Source organism: Toxotes jaculatrix, chromosome 21 (assembly GCF_017976425.1).
Source record: "Toxotes jaculatrix isolate fToxJac2 chromosome 21, fToxJac2.pri, whole genome shotgun sequence".
NCBI lineage: Eukaryota > Metazoa > Chordata > Actinopteri > Toxotidae > Toxotes > Toxotes jaculatrix.
Genome location: NC_054414.1, coordinates 1787392 through 1809847, shown reverse-complemented (window position 1 = coordinate 1809847; position 22456 = coordinate 1787392). Strand labels below are relative to the sequence as shown.

At 43.4% G+C, this 22456-nt stretch overlaps 1 protein-coding gene across 2 annotated transcripts in view; it reads right to left on the bottom strand.

The window, feature by feature from the left end:
- tmem94 (transmembrane protein 94) overlaps positions 1-22456 on the bottom strand; it is a 28848-nt gene that overhangs the window by 3508 nt on the left and 2884 nt on the right. The window contains exons 3-31 of one of the 2 annotated variants that reach the window (XM_041066771.1): positions 18857-18976; positions 18501-18628; positions 17032-17168; positions 16637-16842; positions 15613-15764; positions 15233-15335; positions 15011-15097; positions 14760-14876; positions 13032-13088; positions 9690-9794; positions 9018-9191; positions 8684-8905; positions 8231-8543; positions 6958-7131; positions 6613-6715; positions 6058-6266; positions 5792-5973; positions 5395-5527; positions 4845-4960; positions 4558-4657; positions 3143-3251; positions 2461-2650; positions 2276-2353; positions 2014-2099; positions 1842-1923; positions 1304-1464; positions 1082-1176; positions 842-935; positions 357-527 (exon numbers count right to left, since the gene is read on the bottom strand). In XM_041066771.1, the coding sequence (XP_040922705.1) occupies positions 357-527; positions 842-935; positions 1082-1176; positions 1304-1464; positions 1842-1923; positions 2014-2099; positions 2276-2353; positions 2461-2650; positions 3143-3251; positions 4558-4657; positions 4845-4960; positions 5395-5527; positions 5792-5973; positions 6058-6266; positions 6613-6715; positions 6958-7131; positions 8231-8543; positions 8684-8905; positions 9018-9191; positions 9690-9794; positions 13032-13088; positions 14760-14876; positions 15011-15097; positions 15233-15335; positions 15613-15764; positions 16637-16842; positions 17032-17168; positions 18501-18628; positions 18857-18976 (4004 nt within the window). The remainder of the gene's footprint in view (positions 1-356; positions 528-841; positions 936-1081; positions 1177-1303; positions 1465-1841; positions 1924-2013; positions 2100-2275; positions 2354-2460; positions 2651-3142; positions 3252-4557; positions 4658-4844; positions 4961-5394; positions 5528-5791; positions 5974-6057; positions 6267-6612; positions 6716-6957; positions 7132-8230; positions 8544-8683; positions 8906-9017; positions 9192-9689; positions 9795-13031; positions 13089-14759; positions 14877-15010; positions 15098-15232; positions 15336-15612; positions 15765-16636; positions 16843-17031; positions 17169-18500; positions 18629-18856; positions 18977-22456) is intronic. The other variant, XM_041066772.1, reaches the window with a different exon arrangement.

The window sequence follows — 22456 nt, the reverse complement described above, 5'->3', positions numbered from 1 at the left end:
TCTGCTCAGTGTTACAGCTTCACAACACATCCCTGCTCTGAAGAAGATGAGAGAAAACTGATAACTGATCTGATCATTAAACAATCCTCAGTAATCCTGCACTGATCTCAGCTGTTTTTCCTGTGATTTCAGCTTCCCTCTGGCTTCTTTCTGCCATTAGTTGCTCAAACATCTCTGAGACCAAGTCATTGTGTTTATAGCCTCAACCTATTTACAAGCTTCCTCTTCTATTCCTCATTTATGTCAGTCACTGAACTGTGAAACAAGCTACATGAAGATGTCTTTCTTCTGATGATCACTCTAGAACTTTCTACTTAGGGACTCTGGATCAGTCCCTCCTGTGCTTTGCTTCATACCGTATCTCGTGTAGCTTCACCACCTCGTTGACCACCACCACCAGCAGCGTGGACAGAGAGACCAGCATCCAGGCTAGCAGCGGTATGTCACCAAGGTTAAAGGTCGGGAGGCTGCCCCGGTCGCGCCACAACTGGTAATCCACTGAGGCCTGAACAATCTGGCTGAGCAGGCTGGAGGAGAGAGGTTTAACAGTTTAGTATGTGATTTGTTTGATTTACTGAATATGGTGCATTTGTGCAACAAGTGGTATAGAGGATTTTACAATGGTGGAAAATAATATATTATATATTATTAACACATATCTGACAAAGATATATCTCCCACGTATACATCTGTGTGGTGCTGTGGTGGGTGATATCTGACACTATATCCGAGTTATAAATTAAAATCTCTTATAGTTACAGTAGGACCCTTGCGGATGTAAGTGCTAAACTGGCTTAAGCACAGATGAACCATAGAGCATACAAATGATGTGCTAACTTACACCACAGGTACAGTGAGACACCACCAGGTATTGCTGAACGGACTCTTTCTCCACAGAGGCTGAGAGCGGTGGACGTAGCTGAGGGAGATCACCACTGGAAAATAAGGTCAGCAACAAGAGAATCTGAACAACAATGTGAACAACAGAAGAAAGGGATTGGTTTGAATCATATAAAAAGACCCGAGTAAGCTTGACCACAGCTTACAGTACAGTATTCAATATGACAGAGAGAGTTCCTACCTGTGTGTAAGACGAGGAACCCTGCCATGACCTTCTGAGTCAGCAGCAGGCCATTAGACAGCTCACTGAACCACTGAGGAGCCTCGTCTGAAGAGCTGCAGTCACACAGGAAAACTGTTACTTCATTCATCAGCTCATCGATTCTTGTGTGTCTGTTCTCACAGCTGGTACAGCTGGTGTACTTAGGACAGTGGGACAGTTAGAGACAGTGCTTCTCTTTACCTGGCTGTGAGTATGTGGCAGGTGATGGTGGTGTTGTCAGCTAAGGTGTTGTTGCCTCTGCTTAGGCAGACCTCCTGCAGTGTAAACCCAAAGGCCAAGAGGTAGGCACACACTGTCAGAGCAAACTTCAACAGGAAACAGCCAAGGAAGTAGTTCTGGGTCTGGTCAAAGAGGAGTAACAGTTTAAAGGAGATTAAAAAGCACACAGAAGTACATGTATACATAACTAGTCATTCATGTTTGATCAATGGCCCCAAGTGTAGATGCAGTAAATACACAAGGTGCAGAAAGAGCAGCTGTTTGTTGTCTGTGGTATTTATCATTATCATTACTGCTTTTATGAAAGTCTTCTCCTGGAATATTTTTCTAGAGACTTCTAAACTTTCTAGAAGTTTCCACGATATCACTACACAGTATGTACACTAAATGCTGCTAATTAATATTATATAAATGTTTGTCTAAGCTTTAGCAGTAATAATCCAGTAAGTGAGGCTTCTAGGTTGAGTAGATGTGGAAGATCTGAGAGGCAGGATCCCACCTTTCTTGGAATGGCATCTAGGTTCTTCCCTGTGGCAACTGCCATGACTGAACTGTCTGGAGGCTTCCCCAGAAGTGACACACTGAGAACACAAATGGACCATTACTATAATGTATAAACACAGTGAAATAACACAGTGTTGTCAGTTCACAGTGTTTTATTATGTGTGTACCTTAGAAGTGGGCAGCTGAAGCAGGACAGCCAGAGGATGTCAGTGGTGTTCATTGGAGGAGGAAGCTGAGCCAGACAGGCTAAGAACTACGGACAAACACCAGAAGCACTTCCTTCATTTATTTATTCAGAAATGTACATCACAATATTAATTAGGTCTTTAGTCTTTTAGCCTGTTAGCAATGATACACACAGAGAAATGTATTTGTACATATAAATCCATATAAATCCACATGCTCTGAGTTTGTGAAGTGCTCTCTCACCTGGATGATGACCAGACTGAGCTGACACTGCAGCAGGAAGAGGAAGCATTTGCGGATGCCATAGGTCGTGTGTCGCGCCTGGAAAAGATTCACCCAAAAAGCAAATGAATTCATATATAAGTGTCTCATTCTGACTTAGTGTATCTGTGTGTGTGTGTGTGTGTGTGTGTGTGTGTGTGTCCAACCTGCTCTATGAGCTTGACCATGCTGACGCTCTCTCCTTGGTGGAAGGTGACAGAGCAGCCCAGACTGTTGAGCTGTCCTGAGAGTCTCAGAGGAGACAGACCCTCAGCGTCTCCGTTGAAGCCTCCTCCGGTGGCATAGCCAAATGTCTCCCACGAACACTGAGACGGGTACAGAGGGTCCAGAGCGATGCTGTGGAGAGAGGACGATGAAAAATCATGTGGACTGAGAATGAGAAGTAGTTTGTTACATAATTATTGTATAATCAGTCAAAACAATGTTGCTGGACTGTGGCAAGCTGTTAAAGGGTCAGTACACACAAACTAGAAAATATTTTCCCATTTACCTCTAGTAGTGAGGTATCTGTCTCCATCTAGTACAATGGAGGTGAAAGGGATTGCATTTGTACTGAATAACACTTTAAGTTTTGGGATGGAAGGAGAAATCTCAGTGACAGGTATCCCTGAACCCTGACAAACAAGACTACAACTCTCTGCATGGCTAGATAGTATTACTATGAGTTTTCATTTTTTAATAGCAGAAATATTGCTTCACAATTCAACATTTACTGGTTTTAATTGTGATAAAAAATGAAAATCAACTATTTTCAACCAAGCCCTAGTCTCATTAACATTGATTTTCAAATTTGAAAAAACAGGATGTACTTCATTAATGAGTGTATACCTGATGTCACTCTGTAGGAACAGGCGGCTGTTGCGGAAATTGGCGGAGCTTCCCAGACAGCATGTAACCTCCCTGTTCTCCTGCATGATCTTCATCATCTCACACATGGCTGTGAAGAGAACACCAAGACACAGACAGTGGCACAGATCTTTCATTCTTTCCTTGAAATAAGCCTCGTTGGTTATTAATTAGGGGTGTGCCCGATTCATAGATTAATCGTGACGCGACACTTGACGATTCAGAATCGATTCATAAATGTTCAAAAATCGATTCTTTTAATAACGGAAGGAAAGTGCAGCGGTCGGAAAGAAAAAAAAGTAGCGCGTGCCCCCCGGACAGATTATGGGGCCCTATGATTTCCGCGATCACTGAATCGCGGAATTGGCCGACTAAAACAGAATCTATTTTTAACGCGGAATATGACAATTTGAGTACAATGCTGTTTTCGTGTGGAAGAGGAACGTGTGTCTGGGGAAAAGTGCACGGAGGGAAGCAAATCTGGGTGGCACAACAAGCCCCTTCCACAGACTAAGCCCCTCCCCCTTCAAAACAATGCAAGCATGGCGAAGCGGCTGCTTACGGCTCTGTGTTCGTCGGCGAAAAAACTGCGAAACTCGACGCGAACTGCTCGGCTCTGTACTAAGGGGTTAGCATCGAGTGTTGCATATTCTGTCAACACTCCGTTGACTGGAAACGTAAGAATACGCGCAGTGACCGGATAGTGTCCAAAATCCATATGAGAAACAATCTGGCTGACGTGGACATACAATAAGATTTAAAAGGATTACTTTCTGGACATGTAAATCAAGATATCAGATTGTAATAGAAGTGGAAATATTGTCAATTTCCTTTCCCTGTTTTTTCTTTTCTTTTTTAACAGATATTTTTCATGTACATGTTAATAATAAAATAATCAAATCAGAATCATGTCAGTACAGCCACACAATATATATTTTTTGTATTATTATTATTGTTTTTAATCTACATCAATAAATGAAACAGGCATGACATGTGCAAGCTAATGCTTTTTTCTTCTTTTATCAGAGGAGTTAGAAAATGAGAGATAAACATGTTTTACTTCAATGAACGGATATGTAAAAATATACATTATTTTACAAGTAACTGTGAGAAAAGAAACATTCTATGTGGGGAAAAAAAGATTAATCAAGATGCATCGATAATTGAGGAATCATCGAATCGTAGCACTGTGAATCGTAATCGAATCGAATCGTGAGGTGACTTAGATGACACACCCCTATTATTAATCATCGCTTTTCCTTATTAGAATCTGTTTCACCATTGAGGGGCAGAGGAAGACAATGGAGTCAGAGGACATCTTTAAAAAGTAAGATGAAAAAGTGGAATTACACATAAGCAGAGTGATTCATTCTATAAAACACATAAAGAATACTCACTGTCAGGGGTGCAGTCAGTGAAGAGTGGCACCAAAAGAGGCACATTATCAATGTTCTTCAGATGAGGACGGACCTGGTGGATCCCACGAGGTAGCTTGGCCTGACAAAGGGCAGGGAGAGGAAATGATTCAGACTAATGTAAAATAATTTCAAAACAAAGCACAATTTCCTGCTGGTTACCAAAACATAAGACAGAGGAATCTGTCTGTATTATACAGCTGCATGAAAAACAGATACTGATATTTCTCCATTGTAGCTTCAGTGGTTTTAATAAAAGGTATTGTTACCCTGTTGCAGTCCTCCAGGAAGCTGGGCACATCACTGTCTGTGGGCTGGAAACTGGCTAAGTCAGAGTGGGCTTCCTCCTCTGGCAGCAAAGGACCTTCTGCTTCATCCCGAGAATCTGAATCACATATGAAGACAGTCGGCAAAGTTAGAGATACTCTGTAAAACTCAAATGAACAGACATCACTCGTGTCAGACCTGCACTTCTACAGGACTCCTTTCTGTTATGTCCCCTAAAAGAAGCATAAACTAACATAAAATGGAAAATCTCATGTAAAGTTATACAATGTAATTCAAACTGTGACCACCCCATAGAACAGGGTAATGTCATAATTTGACGAGATCTGATCCAGAAATCATGTGGGTTTACTCTTCAAATGATAAATCTATGTCTGTGTAATTAAACAGCAAGACTAAACACAGAAACCTTGACAACCTACATTGATGTCCACATCACACCTGCAGACAGAAGGACAGTCATGAAGTGCACCCCAACAGTAAATGTAATAAAATGAATAATTTCCTCAGTTTGTGCAAACACAGGTTTGGTACCTTGGTTCAGGTCTTCGTGCAGGGAACCGTGACTGGGGCTGGATGGAGCTCCATCACAGGGACTGTCTCCGTTTGGGGTCAGAGAGATGTGGCAGTTCCAGCCCGTCTCTAAACCCATCTTCTCAGCAAAAACCTGCACAGACACAAAATGAGCCACATAAACACACACTCTCAAAATGACAGCTTTTTGTTGTGGACTAGAATCAGCTGCATGCTGGGAAATGCACATTTATTTTGGTGAATGTGGAAAAAACAATGTGCTGTCAGCAGAGACACAGAGAGACATCAGATGAAAGAGTCCATTTATTGTCCAAATGAAAGAGTACTATACCTTGATCACTTCAGCCAACATAAACTAGATACTATCAAATGTTTATTGGAGCTTGTGTGTGTTCACCTTGCTGCGGAGCTCATCCTCCATAGAAAAGTAAACAAAGCGGATGCAAGCTGTGACCAGGGCATCGATAAGCCGGACTGTGTCCAGCCTCGCCTGGAACTGAGACGACACCATTCCCATGAAGATCTGCCCACTCAGGGCCTGGACGCAGTCCTCACGCTCCACCCCCTCACCTATACCCTCTGGACACATGACAAGGGAAAATGAGTTGTGTTATTACTGTTTTATTACTTGAATTAATCCGTCCCTCCGTCACTAACTCTTACCATCTGAGCTCCAGCTGTTCCTACAGGAGTTGTATTTGATGGGGGTGGTGGAGGGCAGCTCCACTCCAGAGAAGAGGCTGGGACCGGGGGCCAGTTCTACACACTTCCCATTGAGTTGGCTTGACAGTGACACTTGCATGGGTTTGTAGGCAAAGGCTGAGCAGTAACCTGACAGACAGGCCCGCTGGTAGAAGTCCAGGACCTTCTTTCTGTAACACAAGAGCAGAGTGTAGAAATAAACACTCAGGTGGCAGCTTCTATTATTTTGTCCACCCTATTGATATCAGTGAGGGCAGGTTAAATAACAGAAAGACCTCTGTATATACTGTACAGTTCAACAGCATCACAAACTGCAGCCTCCAAAATGATCAGAACGCTGAAGCAACGTCTCTAAAACAGTTTGAAGAAAACCTGAACGTGATGAGCTTCATGGATAATAAAGTGGCAGCTGAGTGTAGATATGGATGATATCACCTGTGCTGTGCTTATGAAACTTTGATACTTGTGTCTGACTCAAGATTTACAGCCACAGAAGAGCGATCAGTGTGACGGCACCTGTCTGAGCCCGACAGGGGGTAGATATCAGTTCCATCCCAGAAGTCAGTGCAGGCTTCCAGGATGAGGTCAGCCGAGCCATGTGACAGCATCTGGATGTTATCTACAACAGAGAGGTTAGAGAAAGACAGTGAGAATAACATTAGCAGATGTGAAAATACACAAGCACCTTTTTTTTTTTAACTTGCTCATCTATTTGGTGAAGAGACAGAAAAAGGACAAGTAACAGCAAAATGCACCAAGTATATATAAGAAAAAAATCAGCTCTTTTCATTAAAAACTGTCAAATAAAAGAAAACAGAGCAGTAGAACAACACAGGTTGACTGAAGTGTGTATAGACTTACTGGAGGAGGAGTCTCGTACGAACAGAGAGATGAGGTGGGACATGGGAGGCTGGCGTTTGGTGAAGTAATGAAGGTGGCGGGAGGTGAACTCCTTGGTTTTCTCTCCAGATGGCAGCTGGTAAAGAGCCAAGTGGTTCTCCTGTTTGAACAGCTCCCTTGCACCGGGAGTGAATCCTGACACACAAAGGAAAAGATGAGGGTAATAGATAATAAGACATGATCTAATTTGGTTCTGAAAACTTCTCTTTCTTCCCACAAACAGCACATCATCTGATACTGATGATCAGTTTAAATGATGTTTCACACCAACCCGGAGCCTCTGCCTACAGTGAAACACCTAAACATTGGGAAATGGCTGAATGTCTTTACTGGCCAACAACAACTCTGCACATCACTGCCATCATCTGGTGAGGAGTGGGACAGACACAGCCTAGTTACTGTGCTGAGTCTCAGCTGGTTAAACCTATGATTGTGATTGCTACAACCTGCTGCTTACAGCCACTGCTGACGGGAGCTCCACAGGGGACTGTCCTGTCCCCTTTACCCTGTCCACCTCGGACTTCAGGTACAGGATTCTGACCTGCCACCTACAGAAGCTCTCAGATCTCTGCAGCTGCTGGATGCATCAGGGGGGAGGATGTGTCACCAGAGGGCGGTGGCTGGTTTTGTGGACCGGTGTGAGCTGAACCACCTGCAGCTCAGCATCAGCAAAACAAAGCAGCTGGTGGAGGACTTCAGGAGACCCAGGACTCCTGCTACTCCTCTTTTCATTAGGGGACAGATGGTGGAGGTGGTACAGGAGAACAAATACCTGGGTGTCCACTTGGACAGCAAACTGGACTGGAGCAGGAACTCAGGAACTCTGCAGCTCTCTATAGGAAGGGCCCTTCACGGCCATTTTTTAATTATGGTTCACTCTCAGTTCAGCCAGGTGCAATACTCCCACACAGTCCATCAATCCAACATAGCAGCAACTTGTTTGTAGCCTTAATTTATCATGAAGACCATGTGAGAAATAGATCTTCTCACAGTGCTCGGAAATTGAATCTATGCAAGGACTTTATTCTGGGGTAAAATGTAATCTGGAGTTCATGCTGAGTGGGATGAAAGCCAGATCAGCTTTTACCACTGAAGAAAATCCTCTGAACCTCTGATCACTGTGTTTTCACACGACCTAACAAAAAGCCAAACTATGAGGCAAACCAGGTCATGGTATTAACAGGTGGCTCTAAACCAACCAGATGTCAAAGCAGCACCGTCATTCCAAGCTCACCTATGAGCCTGGAGAGCTCACAGAGCCCCCAGGGTACGTAGACAGGCAGTACAGAGCCGTGGCTCTCCTGCAGAGCCAGGTTGGACAGGTGGTCAGAGAAGCGGCAGAGCTGCTGGGTGACGCTGGCGTTGCAGAGGTTCAGCATGATGTTGAGGCCCAGTGGCTTGAGGGAGGGCAGGTGGCACTGCCAGGAGAGATCATCAAACTGGATGCTGGTTGGGTTCTGCTGGTCCTGTGACAGGCTCAGCATCTCCAGGTGGTAGTCACACACAAAGTCCTCTGCCTCCGCCTCTGGGCAGCCCATTGCAAAGTCCTGGAGACAAATGGGACAGAAATGAAAAGACCAACACCATCACAACACAGCAGGAATAGTAAAGTTACATCAGCTTACTGAATCAATAGCATGTTTCCTATTTTCACAACGGCTGGTACAGTTTCAGGTCTAAGCTTTACCTGGGCCTGGTCGTCCTCGCCTCCCTCAGTGTCGTGGCTGAAGCTCACGTTGGATCCAGAGTGGTGTTTGGTGCGACTGTGTGCGGGCTGGCAGGAACGCCGAAGCCGGACCGTGTCAGATGAGCGAATGGTGTCATGTGAGGTCTCGCTCGGCTCGGGCCCCTCCCCCAGCTGGGTGGAGGACTCTGCCGGTAGACAGAGCAGAGCCTGCCCCTCCTGGGCCTGTACAGCAGTCACAGTTAGTCAGGAGTGGATACAACACTGTGCCTTATCAGGTGGTGAATTGGGGCTGCTGGTGAGGCTAAAAGGTGCCAGAGAAAACACAAACACACACCTCATCCCTGTCGTCATCCGTCTCCATTCGGCAGTAGGAGTTGACAGACAGGTCGTCTCTGAGATCATCCTGGCTGTTGTGAGGTGGTTCGACCCGTCCGCTGAAGAACAGCACGGTCTCTGGACTGGGGTTAGGCCACGACAGGATACCCTGTTTGTCCACACAACACAGCACCTACACATACACACAAAATATCTGCAAATTAGACACATACTGTCCACTCAGCAACAAGTCTATAAAATGGTTTCCATGTCTATGGGCATAATGAGGGTTTCTGGCTTTTTATGGCCCAAATGTTGCCGTGGGCTACACCAGTCAATGGTGTGACTCTGAGACTCAACAGCTGGAAACAAGACAACAGAAAAAATGAAAGCCATCAAAAGAGCAAGACTGGAAATAGAAACATCTATTGCAGACTATATCCTGTAATTCCACAGTGGTTAAAATGTTAAATTACTCAGAGGAACGGTGGATATTTCATTCCCCACCTGCTCCTGTGATGTTAATCCCATCATCATCATTGTTGAAGGCACAACAGAATAAATACCATTTACCTGTTGTAAGGGAGTGGAGGCAGAAATGTCAGAGACAGATATCTGAACAAAGAACATCTGCACAGATACTCACACACTCACCCAGATATTCTGGGTCATTCAGCCCCATGATACTCACAGTGACAGATCCCAGAGTGTGTAAGAGGCTGGAAGTGTAGCACAGTGTCTGAGACTGTCCCTTTAAGACGCCAACCAGGTGTCTCCACACACAACGTAGCATCTCCTGCATAAATGAGTGCATACACACACAAACGCACACACACACACACATATATAAAGTAAGTAAGAGAGCTGCTTACTACAATACTAGAAAGGATAAACATGTCTGAATAAATGAATGCATAAAATTCACAACTATTAGTCATAAGTCATTGGTCGTAAATAAAGTGACAATAATTAAAATGGGAAAAAAATAGCTTTAAGTAATAAGGAAGAAGCTAACTGAATTTACGGCTCTGCCTAAAAAGCCCAAACCAGCTCTAAAGCAGATAAATGTCTTAATCAGCTTAGTGATTGGGCAACATTACAAAGTAAAAACAGGACAAAGCTTCTATACTACAGCGCTGGTGGCACAAGCCGAGGAGGTGAAGCCTAGAGCAAGCCGCAGCATTGTGTGAGCGGTCCAAAACACATCCATGCAGATTTTGATTCTTTGGTGGATGGAGTCCATGATAACTTCAGCAGGGAACAAACAACCACAACTTGCTCCGGGACCTTAACATTTTGGCTGAACTTGCTTCCCTGCACCTTCTCCTTTTATCAGGCCACATCCAAAATGAGCGTCATGGCTCTCTGGCTGGTAGAATAAAGAAACAAGTGCATACAGTGGCTTCAGAGAGTATCCAGACTGCTTCACTTTTTGCACACTTTGTGTTGTAGATTTAATTTTAGATCGATAAAACTGCCATTTTGCCAAACTATACTCAATTATTCATTAAGTGAAAACAAGTTAATACAAATTTTTGCAAAATTCTTAAATATCTAAGAACTGGGATCTCTTATTTACAGCAGGATTCAGACACTTCACTGTGGCACTTCAAATTGTGGTCAGTTGCATCCTCTTTGCTTCTGTTATCCTTCACATCAAGAACTTTGTGTGATTTTTTTTGGTGCCCAGAGCAGAACCCACGGTGCACAAGTGAAAGGAAAGGAACACGCAGGTGGGAGGTTCACTTAGATGAGAGTGTGCAAAGTGAGCTGTGGGTATTTTGGTGGAAAACGTGTCTTTAGCGCTGAGAACGGACGTCTCAGAGCCACATCTGTCTCTGGTCTGCATCTCTCTGCTGCCAAATGTGATGGTTATGTCAACAAAAGCAAATTTAAGCGCTTGGAGAAAATGCACAGAAATGATGCAATAATGCATAAAAGGAGGAGTAAGCAATTCTGGAGAAAGACCGTTGATTTCTGAACTCAACAAACAACCCTTCAGAAGCTCCACCCCCCAAGTTCATGGACGTGCATTACCATGGCAACAACACAATGGTGGCATCCAGAGCATCTTACACAGCATGGGAGTGGATGCTCTTTCTCATAGCTGAAGCAAAACAAACTTTATAACGTACACAGTCATCAAACAAACAACATGCACACAAACACAGCATCCAAAACACAATGGAGTAAACGCTCCTGGTGTTTACTCCATAGAAGAGAAGACCATAGTTTTGTAGCTAAGCTAACAAGGAAGGTAAGATTACCTGGCATAGCATTTTGAACTATGCTTTCAACCAAATAAATCTACTGTGATGGCACACTTGCGTTTTTAGGTGGTATTAAAGCAAACAACCAGACAGCAAACCGTCACTACAGTTGCTGCTGTAAAGCTGGCACGCAGAGTGGACGAGACGAGAGACAGGTTTCTGTACTGTGGTTTTTTTATGTGCCGCCTACAGTAGGCGTGCCTTCCACGCACGTCTCAGTGTCACCACCGGTCTCTCGTCGGCAGTCCCATCAAAACGGCAACGGAAGGGTAGACCGCTCCTTCTACTTGCCCTGCTAATCCTTAAACTGGCACTACTCATTATCGCATGCCAGATTTACCACCTCTCGCTCCCACTGCTCTCCTCTTTTGTTTTTTCTTTGTTTTTTTTCCCATTTCCAGAGCCAGGGCAGAGCAGGAACACCAGATTTTGGTGATAAATCTGGAGCTGCTCATTTGACAAATGCCATGCCAGGGAATAATGAATTAATATGTTTAATTATTTATTTATATCATCACTGCACAAATGCACACATTATGTGCTTCTGGCTGCAGATTTGGTCTGCACAATCCAGACATTAAACTGGGTCCTTTCTTTGGTTTAAACCATAATCCCAACCTTTCCCTAACTTTATCCAAGTGTTTTAGCTGCCTCACCATAAACTTACACTCACTATACAGTCGAAACAATGCACACCATGTTCTCTAATTTAACATAATCTAGGGTTTTGCACAAATGTTAAATGTTTTATTCACATATAGCACTTCAAACTACCGCTATTAGTCAAGTATGAAAATTTGCTCTGCGACATTAACTAGCTTTATGTGTGCTGTACTGGGGGTAATGCACACACATGTCTGTGAATGAGGCTTCATGCATTAAGTTCATGCAAGGTCTGACACCCACACTGCTACAGCTCTGACTACCACCATGTGTTCAGCAGTGCAGCAGACACCAATCAGGGGTACGGTGGATGTGACTGGCTCACAGACAGAGTGGCCAGCAGGAACAACGTTTTAAACAGTTAAAGACCGAAATCTGTCGAAACCCAAAGCACCCAAAATACTAGCCTCTCAGCCAGTACATATCAAAGAAAGGACACACGGAGAGGAAATCCAAGGGAATTCCCGCCACAGGGTCAGACTGTGGCTGATTTCCAGTCATGCAGTGCAGGCAGACAAGCAGAGGTGGAAGGTCAGGACCAGATCCATGTGAAAGTCCCTCTCACGATAATCTCTTCCCTACATTTAACAATAGCTGTGTATGCATCTGGAGCAATGCCAAAGCCAGAGACAAAACACTGATGATTTGGATTTCTTTGAGAACTAAAGCCCAGAAACAACGGAGGACAATGATCGGGTTTGGTCGGGAACTGTGGTGGAAACAAAAGTCGGAGCCGTGAGATGAGAAAATAATCACAAAGAAGCAGGACCGGTACTGCTGAGACAACATGTCAAAAATCACAGGAGGTGAGAAAATAACATGTTGCAGACAGAAAGAGGAGTGCTCATATTAAAGCAAACCCAAAAAAAAGGTGGTGAACACATGGAAAATCAGAGAGGTGGCCTGAATCAGAAGATGAAGAAGAAGAAGAAATCAAAGGTGTAGTTGGATATTGAAGGTGGGGGGTAGTGAGAGCTGTGTAGGGGGTTACACAGGGCGAGGACAGCGAGCGAGTGAAGACAGGTGGGTTCAGGTGGAGTTGGGAGCCAAGCAAGTGGAGGAGGGGAGGGAGGGGGGAGTGAGATAGTGAGAGGTTATACCTGGGAGGAAACCACTTCGGTGTAGCTGCTTAGAGTGTCCTCAGAGAACTTAGCAAGCTGGGGTAAGAGAAGAGTCTAGTTAAAACACAGAGGGAGGCCCTCACTGTGTCTCCTCTCTCTGCGTGTGTTCATGTGTGTGTTTGAGTGCGTTAGGGTTAGACTGATATGATTTCTGAAGGCACCAACAGCCAGCATAGAAAAGCAGCTGATGCACGTTTAACTGAATCTGAGGGTAAAAGAAAAAAATCACACGTTCACGAGTACTTGCAGTGCAGTTTATAAGTATTCAGACAGTGACATGTTTTTTGTTGTTTGGCTCTGTACTCAAGCTCGAAGCATTTGAAAAGAAGGCTGTCACTAAAGGCAGAGTGGTGCAAACACACAGCAGAAAGCAGGACCGACAGCTGGTCACAGACACGACCTGTTGGTGGCGCCTCGGTGCGTCAGGGCTCTAAAATGCTGACTTTTTCTTGACTTTACATGGGGGTGTTCACATCCACACTGCCAGTGTAACAGTCTGGGAACTGTAGCCCATTTTATTGACCTCATGCATACCACCAGTTTTTTTTTCTTTTGTTCCATTTCCTGTTTTGTCTCCCAACTTCCAGTCACTGGTGCTGACTTCAGTAAATATAAGTCAAAGGTCCTGACCAGTTCAAGCATCCACATCCGCTGCAGATCGGATTAAAAAGACGATGCTTGGGGCAAAGCTACGTTTGACATCAACTACTACACAACTAGCTTACTATTAGCTGGAAGCTAAGCAGTACAATGATGCATGTTATCTAGTAACACTTGACCCTAAAGATTGCTTGCTGCTTCATCCATATGTTTAAGATCACTGTCTTGCCGCATTCTTAAAATTACAACTATCAATAACAAAGATTGTAAATACTACACTAATCACAAAAAACCTTCAAACACACATATAACCATGCAAGAACTAATGTGAAAGGAGAAAGAGAGCCAGTTGTTGCACTGTCCAAATACTTTCAGATCACACTGTAAGTGTAAATCCCTACTGTCCATCATCCACCATTCAGATTCAACCTGCATGTGGTCAAAACATGTGTGTTTCAGTGTCTAATGGTCATATGACCTGTGCAGCGTTTTTACTATGCTTCCGATTCTTAAGTTGTCAGACTGACTTATGTCAGTGGAGCATGAGCAAATACAGTATGTGAGTATTTAAAAGTAAAAGTAAGTAATTAAAACATATACGTAGCAGAGGTAGAGAACATTTTAAAGCCATTTTTATTCAGAGGACAGCCGTCACTAATGAGTCTGGTTCAAGGCTGGCACTTCTATCAAACTGGTATTTTTTATTATAAAAGAAGCAGCGAGTCTGAGCATTTAATGCTGATTTTGACCATATTCAAATACTATATGTCATTAGAAGTTAACTAGTAGTAGTAGTAAAACTTTTTTTTTTTAATCAAAATTATCACTATATAAATTAAAGTACATTTTAGGTGTTTAACATGTAATTAATCACACTGTTTAACAGCATATCACAGGTGGGATTACTGACTGCTGGTACGGACCTTTTTTAATTTGGAACCAAACCACAATATATCAGTCTAACCCTTCAGTGTGTGTGTGTGTGTCTGTAGATATTAGCTCAAACACGGAACACAAACCTCTGTGTTAGTAACTGAAGCTGTCTCTTCTGCCAGTGCACATGACAAAGTTAGAACTTTGCTTAGTGTTAGTGTGTTTACCACTCACCAGACCAGCTGGTGACACCCGGTTGAACTCTGCGAGGACCCGGGCCTCTCCGAACGCATTCACCAGCACCCACATGACCGGGAAGAGCAAGGGCAAGATGGGCAGAGCACCCATCACCTGCACATACAATTTCACACACTTAACACCTCCATCATCTCCTCTGTTTTCATTTAGGTCTTCTTTACAGTACATCATTTTTCAATGTTCGATATATAAATAGCAAAACTCTGCACAGACTCAGATGATTGTACCTGAAGTTGAAAGAAATTGTAGCAGGTAGGGGTGAGGCTGGGTGCATCACAGAAATAGCGGATGGTGTTCACCAGCAGGAACGCCGCCTAAAGGCAGAGACCATAAACATACCCATTGAGGCAAAGGTGGAACACACGACATCTGGGTTGTTTTACATAGAGAACAAGAGACTACAAATACACTGCAAAAAGCAGTTTAGAAACTCCATGTTATTTGCTCACCAGCACCACGGGACAAACCAGCTTGGTGATGACTGACTGCACTGTGAACCTCTCATTATCCAGCACTGTGATTGGCCGAGACAGCGCCAGCTCCAAACTGTTCCTGTTGAAAAAAATAAATAAATAAAAGGACAAGGGATAAAAAGATTAAAAGATAAACACATTCTCTCACAAAGAGCTCAAAACATTCAGGTGAAATTATATGTAACTGTTTTCACTGTGCTATCATTGTACACCCTGTGTGCAAACAAGCCGTCCAACAAACATTCATGATGTGCGGCACTCCTAGTTCACCTGTGGTGCCAATGAAGTATAAGTTAGGTGAAGAAAAGAAAACAAATTTTTAAAAAAAGACCACCCAGACCCAACACGGTCCCTACCTGACTGTGTCCAGTACTGGAGTCCGGAACACTCTGAAGAGGCGGTGTTGCTGGGGGTTCTGCGGTCCTCGCTTCTCATTGGCCCGTGGGGAAGGTGGAGGGGAGAACGGGGGGAATAAATCTCCTGGCTCCAACACAATGTGCTCATCATCCTGACGAGGGAGAAAAGAGTTAGCTTGTCACACAATTTAGTTTTAAAAGAACAGTTTGGAATTGAGGAAATACTTTTATCCACTTCCTTACCAAGAGTAAGGTGAGAAGACTGATGCTACGCTCAAATCTGTCTGTTAAATATGATGCTACAGACAGCGGATGGTTAGCTTAGCACAAAGAGTGGAAACTGGCAGCTAGCTTAGCTCTGTCCAAAGGCAACAAAATCTATAGTCCAGCACCTCTAAAGTTTGTTAATCAAAATATATAACATAATATGATATATATATCGTTAGCTTAATTTATAAAAATTGAAGTGTAAAAACTTCATCATTTGTAGTTTTATGGGGCTTCTGGGCTGGAATATTTCTTGGCTTTCTTCATTAGCTTCCTGTCAACCTCATGGTGACAACAAGACTCCAAAAAGTCACAGTTACGACAAAAACAAACATAAATTACATCGGTTCTAAAGAATTGAAATTTTATAAATCAAGCTACAACTCAGTCTGATAAAAGTTTATATTCAAGAGTAGAATATATTGTATATTCTAACATATATACATAAGAATAGAAAATATTCCAGTGTATTTCTGATGAACTTCAAAACTGAATCTGATGTATTTACAAAAGGTAATACAAAGGTAGTACTGAGACTGAATATGGTACTACAAGCAAATCCCAGTATACCCATTATGACTAGAGGTCTGTAACATTGTGCCAGAGGAGGGAGCTGTTGTGGTGAAGTACAGTTAAATTAATCCATGTTCATGTACCACTTTGCTGTCACTGTATCTTTAAATTACAGGTACATCAAAGAAAACAAGTGTGCACATACATGTCTTGTATGTGTATGTGTATCGACACACAAAGTCACCTTAACGCCTCTGAGTGATGCAAACGCCTCTTGGCCAGGTCTCAGAGCAATGATGTCTCCTTCCACCAGCAGACTAACAGGAAGGTTAACCAGCTGGGAGTCACGGTAGGTCCAGTGAAGGGACCACGATGGGGACGAGGGGGTATACAGGTCAGGGTACAGTGACTGAGACCACCGCACTTCATCCACGCACCCTGACAGGTAGTCTGAAGTACAGGGAAAGAAAGTGAGGATGCAGTTAGAAGGAGTGATGGCAAACTCAGATGATGAGTTGCAAGCAGCTGAGTAAGGCTTAGAAGATAAATGGATAAATGGATATTTGTTGGTACAGGAAGTTCAATAATTTGCCATAATTCTTCTGTATTTCCAGCAGTGACTCAACAAGCCTGACTCACCGCTGAGCTGTGTTATAATGCCTTTGAGGCGCCGGACCATCTCACTCCTCTTAAGCCTCTCCTGACGTCCGACCAGCAGCAGGTTCAGCAGGAAGAGGAGAAGGAGGGCTGCAGCATTCACCAGCTCTATACCAGAACTGTGGACATGAAAAGCACATGTGACAAATTCAACAGAAGAACAGGAATTCAGTCTTCACCAAGTGCAGCACAATAAAACGTCCTCTGAGAAACTCTCCCTTCCACAGACCTCAGACAGTGTTTTCATTGGTCTGCCTGTACTTGTCAGTTAGCACACGTATTTAATAAAATTTGTTGGAGCGAGAGGAGAACAGTCGAGACAAGTGTAAGATTGCCTTGGCACACAGTGAGAGCAACGCCAGCTGTTGTTTGTGTGGCTGGTGATTAACTACTACAGTATTTCTCACTTCTGTTCATGTTCAACATGTTGATTATTGTCCAAGAGAATCATAAATTTGAGTGGAGAAACAAGCATGGATGAGGCTGAGAATATCAAAGTATGTCTTAATATTTAATATGTGAAATTTCATATATTTTAATTGTTTCACTTTAGGCCTTCTAAACAGTGGCAAGAAAACATTTGTGAACCCTCTGGAGTTTACACCAAATACATCAAATATAATCAGATCTTCATCTTTGGTTCGGTTGGTTTTCTCTTCGCACTGTGTTTTCTTCCTGCCATCACTGCATCACAGAGCTTCCTGAAACCAGTGACGGCTGCTGCTGATGTTTTCCTCAGCTCTGGAGCAGATTCCCCAGCAGACTGGGCCGAGCGGAGCCAAGTTTTGATTGAACTACACGTACTGCGATTAAAATATCTTTGCACTTGGTGACTGAATCCACTACTTCTGGTGAGAGTGATCTTGATGACGGTGTGCAGTCCATGATGCCCTTTATTACCAGTATACTATGATACACTAGCAAGACTAGCTTTTTTTTTTTGCCTAGCAACGAAGTAGGCATCTCCTGAGCCTGCTGTTATTTTCCAGACGAGGATCTTCCATCTGAGTGACTGGTTACTGGTGCTGACATCATGATGTTGTTTTGTGTGGAGCACAGCTGTGAAGGATTACTTCATGAACAATATGATGATTAGTGTGTTATTAGACAAATGTGTGAAAGGGTTCACCAATGTTTTCTGGCCACTGCAGTTTGCCCCAAAATGAATATACTTTTACAACAAAGGCAGTGTAACAGCTGAATAATGTAACAATGAAACTGTGGACAGGGCATCACTTTCTCAACCTGCTGATAATTGTTTGGTAATAGGTAAATAAATCTTACAGCAGCTTTAAGAAAAACACTTCTCATATCAAAAACCCTGATCAAATCAATCAAATAAAAACCAGAGAAAAATCTGAAACTTTTTTTTTTTTTTTTAACTGATGCTGCTCATATAGTATCCTACTCATTCCAGGTCAGAACAGTTCAGTCAGAGAGAGGCTTCCTACCTGCCCTGTGGCTGGCTGCCATGGCAAAATAAGAATCCCAGCACTACCAGCAGAGTGAGGGCAGCTCCTGGCCAATGAAGGCAGGAGTGACGGTTGCCATGGTAAAGGAAGCTATTAACCCACTGTTCCTATGAAACACAAACAACAAGTCACAACCAAAATAATATGCATAATATGTCATGTGAGACATTTGACATGTGACAGATTTATTTAGCGGTCCACCCGCTATTCATCAGCAAACTCTCTGATTGGCTGAGCACAGATCAACACACAAGGGATCCTATTTGACAGAAGGCTATGGTAAACATGGCTGCAGGAGAATGTTCAAGAAACGATGTTGCTGTTGTGTGCGTTACCTGTGCAGAAGTTTTTCTGTGTGCAGCCCTCTGGTGCTGCTCCAGCAGGCTGCTGAGCTGGTCCCGGAGCTTCAGCAGAGCCTGGCCAGTCGACAGGCCCAGGGTCACAGCATCCTCCTCCTGCAACAACACACACAACAACTCCTTCATACTCTGGTTGACTCTGTCCTTCCTTTAGCTTTACCACTTAACCTTTGAGGGTCCCCGGGGGTTGGGGACCAAGCTGGCCAGCAACTCCGGCACCAGTGCTAACCACTGTGCTGTCCTAAATCTAAACTATGATATTTTAACTTGCTCAGCATTAGGATTAAGCAGCACTTTACAGGCAGGGAAGTCTAAACACATACTGCTAACACTGACTGTGTGAATCAGAAATACCCAACCGCACCCCACACACATAAACACCAACACAGATGACCCATGTTAAATTTACAAAGGCATGAAACATAAAAACAAAGAAGAAACCACTGACTAATTTTCTGGCTTTATAGTTGCAGCAGGTACAAATATCAGAAAACCGTCAAAATGTCCTCCACAGTTTGTCAGTGTCCCCACTGAAGTCTCCAAAAGCCCAGATTCCAAAAATATTCATCTAACAATGATACAAAAACACAGAAAAGCAACAAACCCTGTGCCCAGATAATGCCTGGTATCTTTCTTTGATAAAGAGCTCAGTAGTGAAAATAGATGCAAATTAAATGTCCACACTCAAGCTGAGCAGCTGTGTAAAGAGGAAATGAACTGTTTATAATATAATAATAAAGGGGGAAGGGAAACAGAGACATATCTGAGGTTAATGGGAGAGGAACCTTTTCCCACACTCCATGTCAATGTGGGTGTGTGTGTCTGCTGAGCCCTGTGTACACACAAATATAAAAACACACACACACACACACATACACAGAGTTCTGTTCTCAAGCTGTACATCCTACACAGCCAAGCTATAAATATCCTCCCATTCCCCCAGAGTCACAATGCCTCAACAAAAATCCTCCAGACAGTCGTAAACACGCTGAGACACAAGGAGCCTGAACAGCCTCAGTAAAGAGGAGCGTGTCTACAACCTGAGAAGGATCTAGATTAAGCTTGGAAGCTCACCAACCAATCAAGAGCATTACACACAGACTTGCGTTAATGACAGTAAACCTGACTGACAACGTCACTCACCCAAACAGGCAACAAACAGTCTCACTACATGTGTTTGAGCCTTCACTGAGGAAAATGTGATCAGCAGCAGACTGACAGAAAAGAGCAAGAGACAACTTACGCTGCTCTTCTTGCCGAGACAGATCCCCTCTCTCATCTTCAACACCATGACAACCCTGCTTCGCTCTGCTTCTCTAAAATCTGCAACGCTCCAGCCGGGGCTTCAAAGGCAGAGTGTGACGACAGCTGTGCTACACGATGAGGATCGCTCCATCGCAGGGACGATTTCACAAGATGTGAATGAACAAACTGGAGATGCTGCCTGCTCATGTCTACACCCAGGACAGAGATGATGGTGATGCTGCAAAACCTCACCCAAACTTCCCTCGTCACGGTGATGCAGACAACAGAGGCCGGCGTCAGTGCACGCTGCCAGCTGGACTTTGATTCAAAAACACAGGGTCTGGCTGTCTCTCTGGCATGGACCAGGTCTCATTCAGCTCATTCTCATCCACAGGGTGTGTATATGTGTGTATGTGTTGGGGGGTGGCCTGCTACATAATAGGGGAGGTAACAGAGCCTCTTTTGAAGTGAGGAACCATGCCAACCAGGCCTGTATATCCCTTCTTGCCAGATAAGCATGTTTTGCAGGAATGTACTAATGCACGCAGAGGAATGACAGAGAAGATAGTACAGATAAAACACTTAAGAGGAGTGGCTCATATGGCTGACATCACAAACACAACCCACAATATCACAAACAGGATAACTTGTTAACAATAACAATCAAGCCTTAGAAAATTCCAGAACTGCTACTCAGTGGACCGCGTGGTAAACTGTGCTCAAAGAGAGATTTTTTTTTGTCTCAGAGAAGTTTGTACTGTCAAAATGTGGGAAACACATGTATGTAAAATGTCCATTTTTGTGTTTTCCTCCTTGACTTTGTGGTTAAACTCAGTTAACACCAGACTCAAAGTGGTAGTTGCTTGGCTCTCCTCTCACTTCTGTGACTCACAGTGCAAAGTGTGCAGGTCTGTTTGCTTCTATAGTTGGAAGAGGGCACTATGTTTTGAAGAAAAAAACCATGACATTTTAAAAAGAGCTTCACCCCACTTTGTGTGTGACCATCCCATCCCACACACAACAATGTAACAATGGGGAAAGGTGAATGAAACTTGAACAGACATTACAGAACATGTATGAAGGGTATGAAAGAGCAGAGTTAATGTGTTAAAGCTCCAACTTTCCAAACTGGCTTAATGTTTGAATGAACTTTCCAGGTGAATGTATGAAAGAGAAGGAAGAGGTTGAAGACCACTGGGTCTGAAGGTTTCTCTCATTCACTTTCCTTATAACTAAGCTTCAGACAAAGTTGAATATTGTATGACTGAGGTTGGAACTCTGAGTGATGCTGGACGTTTAGAAGTTTGAATGGAGTTTCTACCTGAAAGCATGAATGAGTAGATTTTGGAATGTATGAAGGGTTTGAACACTGAAAGTAACTCATGTCCTAACTGAGCTAAACATACTGACGTTTGAATCAGTGTACTGATGTTGTCAGGTGCCAAACGGTTGTGAAAGCCTCCAGCATTTATAACTGTTTGGTGCAGACTGATACTGGCATCGCAATTTGAATTAGGCAATATCTGATGATAAATAGTTTATTATAGGTCATTGCATCAGTTTAGTTCTAACTTCTTAACCAGCCACTTAACCATCTGTGATTTCAGCACCCTGCATATTACTTAGTGACACATCACAGAGAAACAGGATGATGTGTCCCAGGTGATGGGACACATCAAATTGTTTTTTTTTTTTTTTTTGGACTAACCGACAGACTAAAAGCCAAAGTATTATTCATTTCATTTCATTTTCTACCGCTCAATCCTCTATCAGGGTCGCGGGGGAACTGGAGCCTATCCCAACTGCTTATGGGTGAGAGGTACACCCTGGACTGGTCGCCAGTCAATCGCAGGGCTGACACGCAAAGACAGACAACCACACACGCACACACTCACACCTAGGGGCAATTTAGAGTAGCCAATTGACCTATCCCATGCATGTTTTTGGTATTGTGGGAGGAAGCCGGAGTACCCGGATAGAATCCTTACTATGATGCACAATAAAATTCTAACATTTCAGAAGCTGGAACAATCAAATATTTGTTTTTGTCCTCAAAACGTTTCTATTAGTTTATGTTGCCTTACATGCAAAAAGAACTGAACTCGAACAGATGAATTTGCTGAACTTGCCTGAGTACAAAAGCTTCTATAGGGGCATTCACAACCACAATGCAATGAGTTGAGCAGTAAACAAGAACCATTTTGAAGGCATCAATAGTCCTCTGCAGAGTTTGTGACACATTCAACAGTGGTTCTTCATATAACCATCATACCATAACAACAAATAAGAATTCATACTACTGAAATGTTCACTGTATCAGTCAGACTTAAA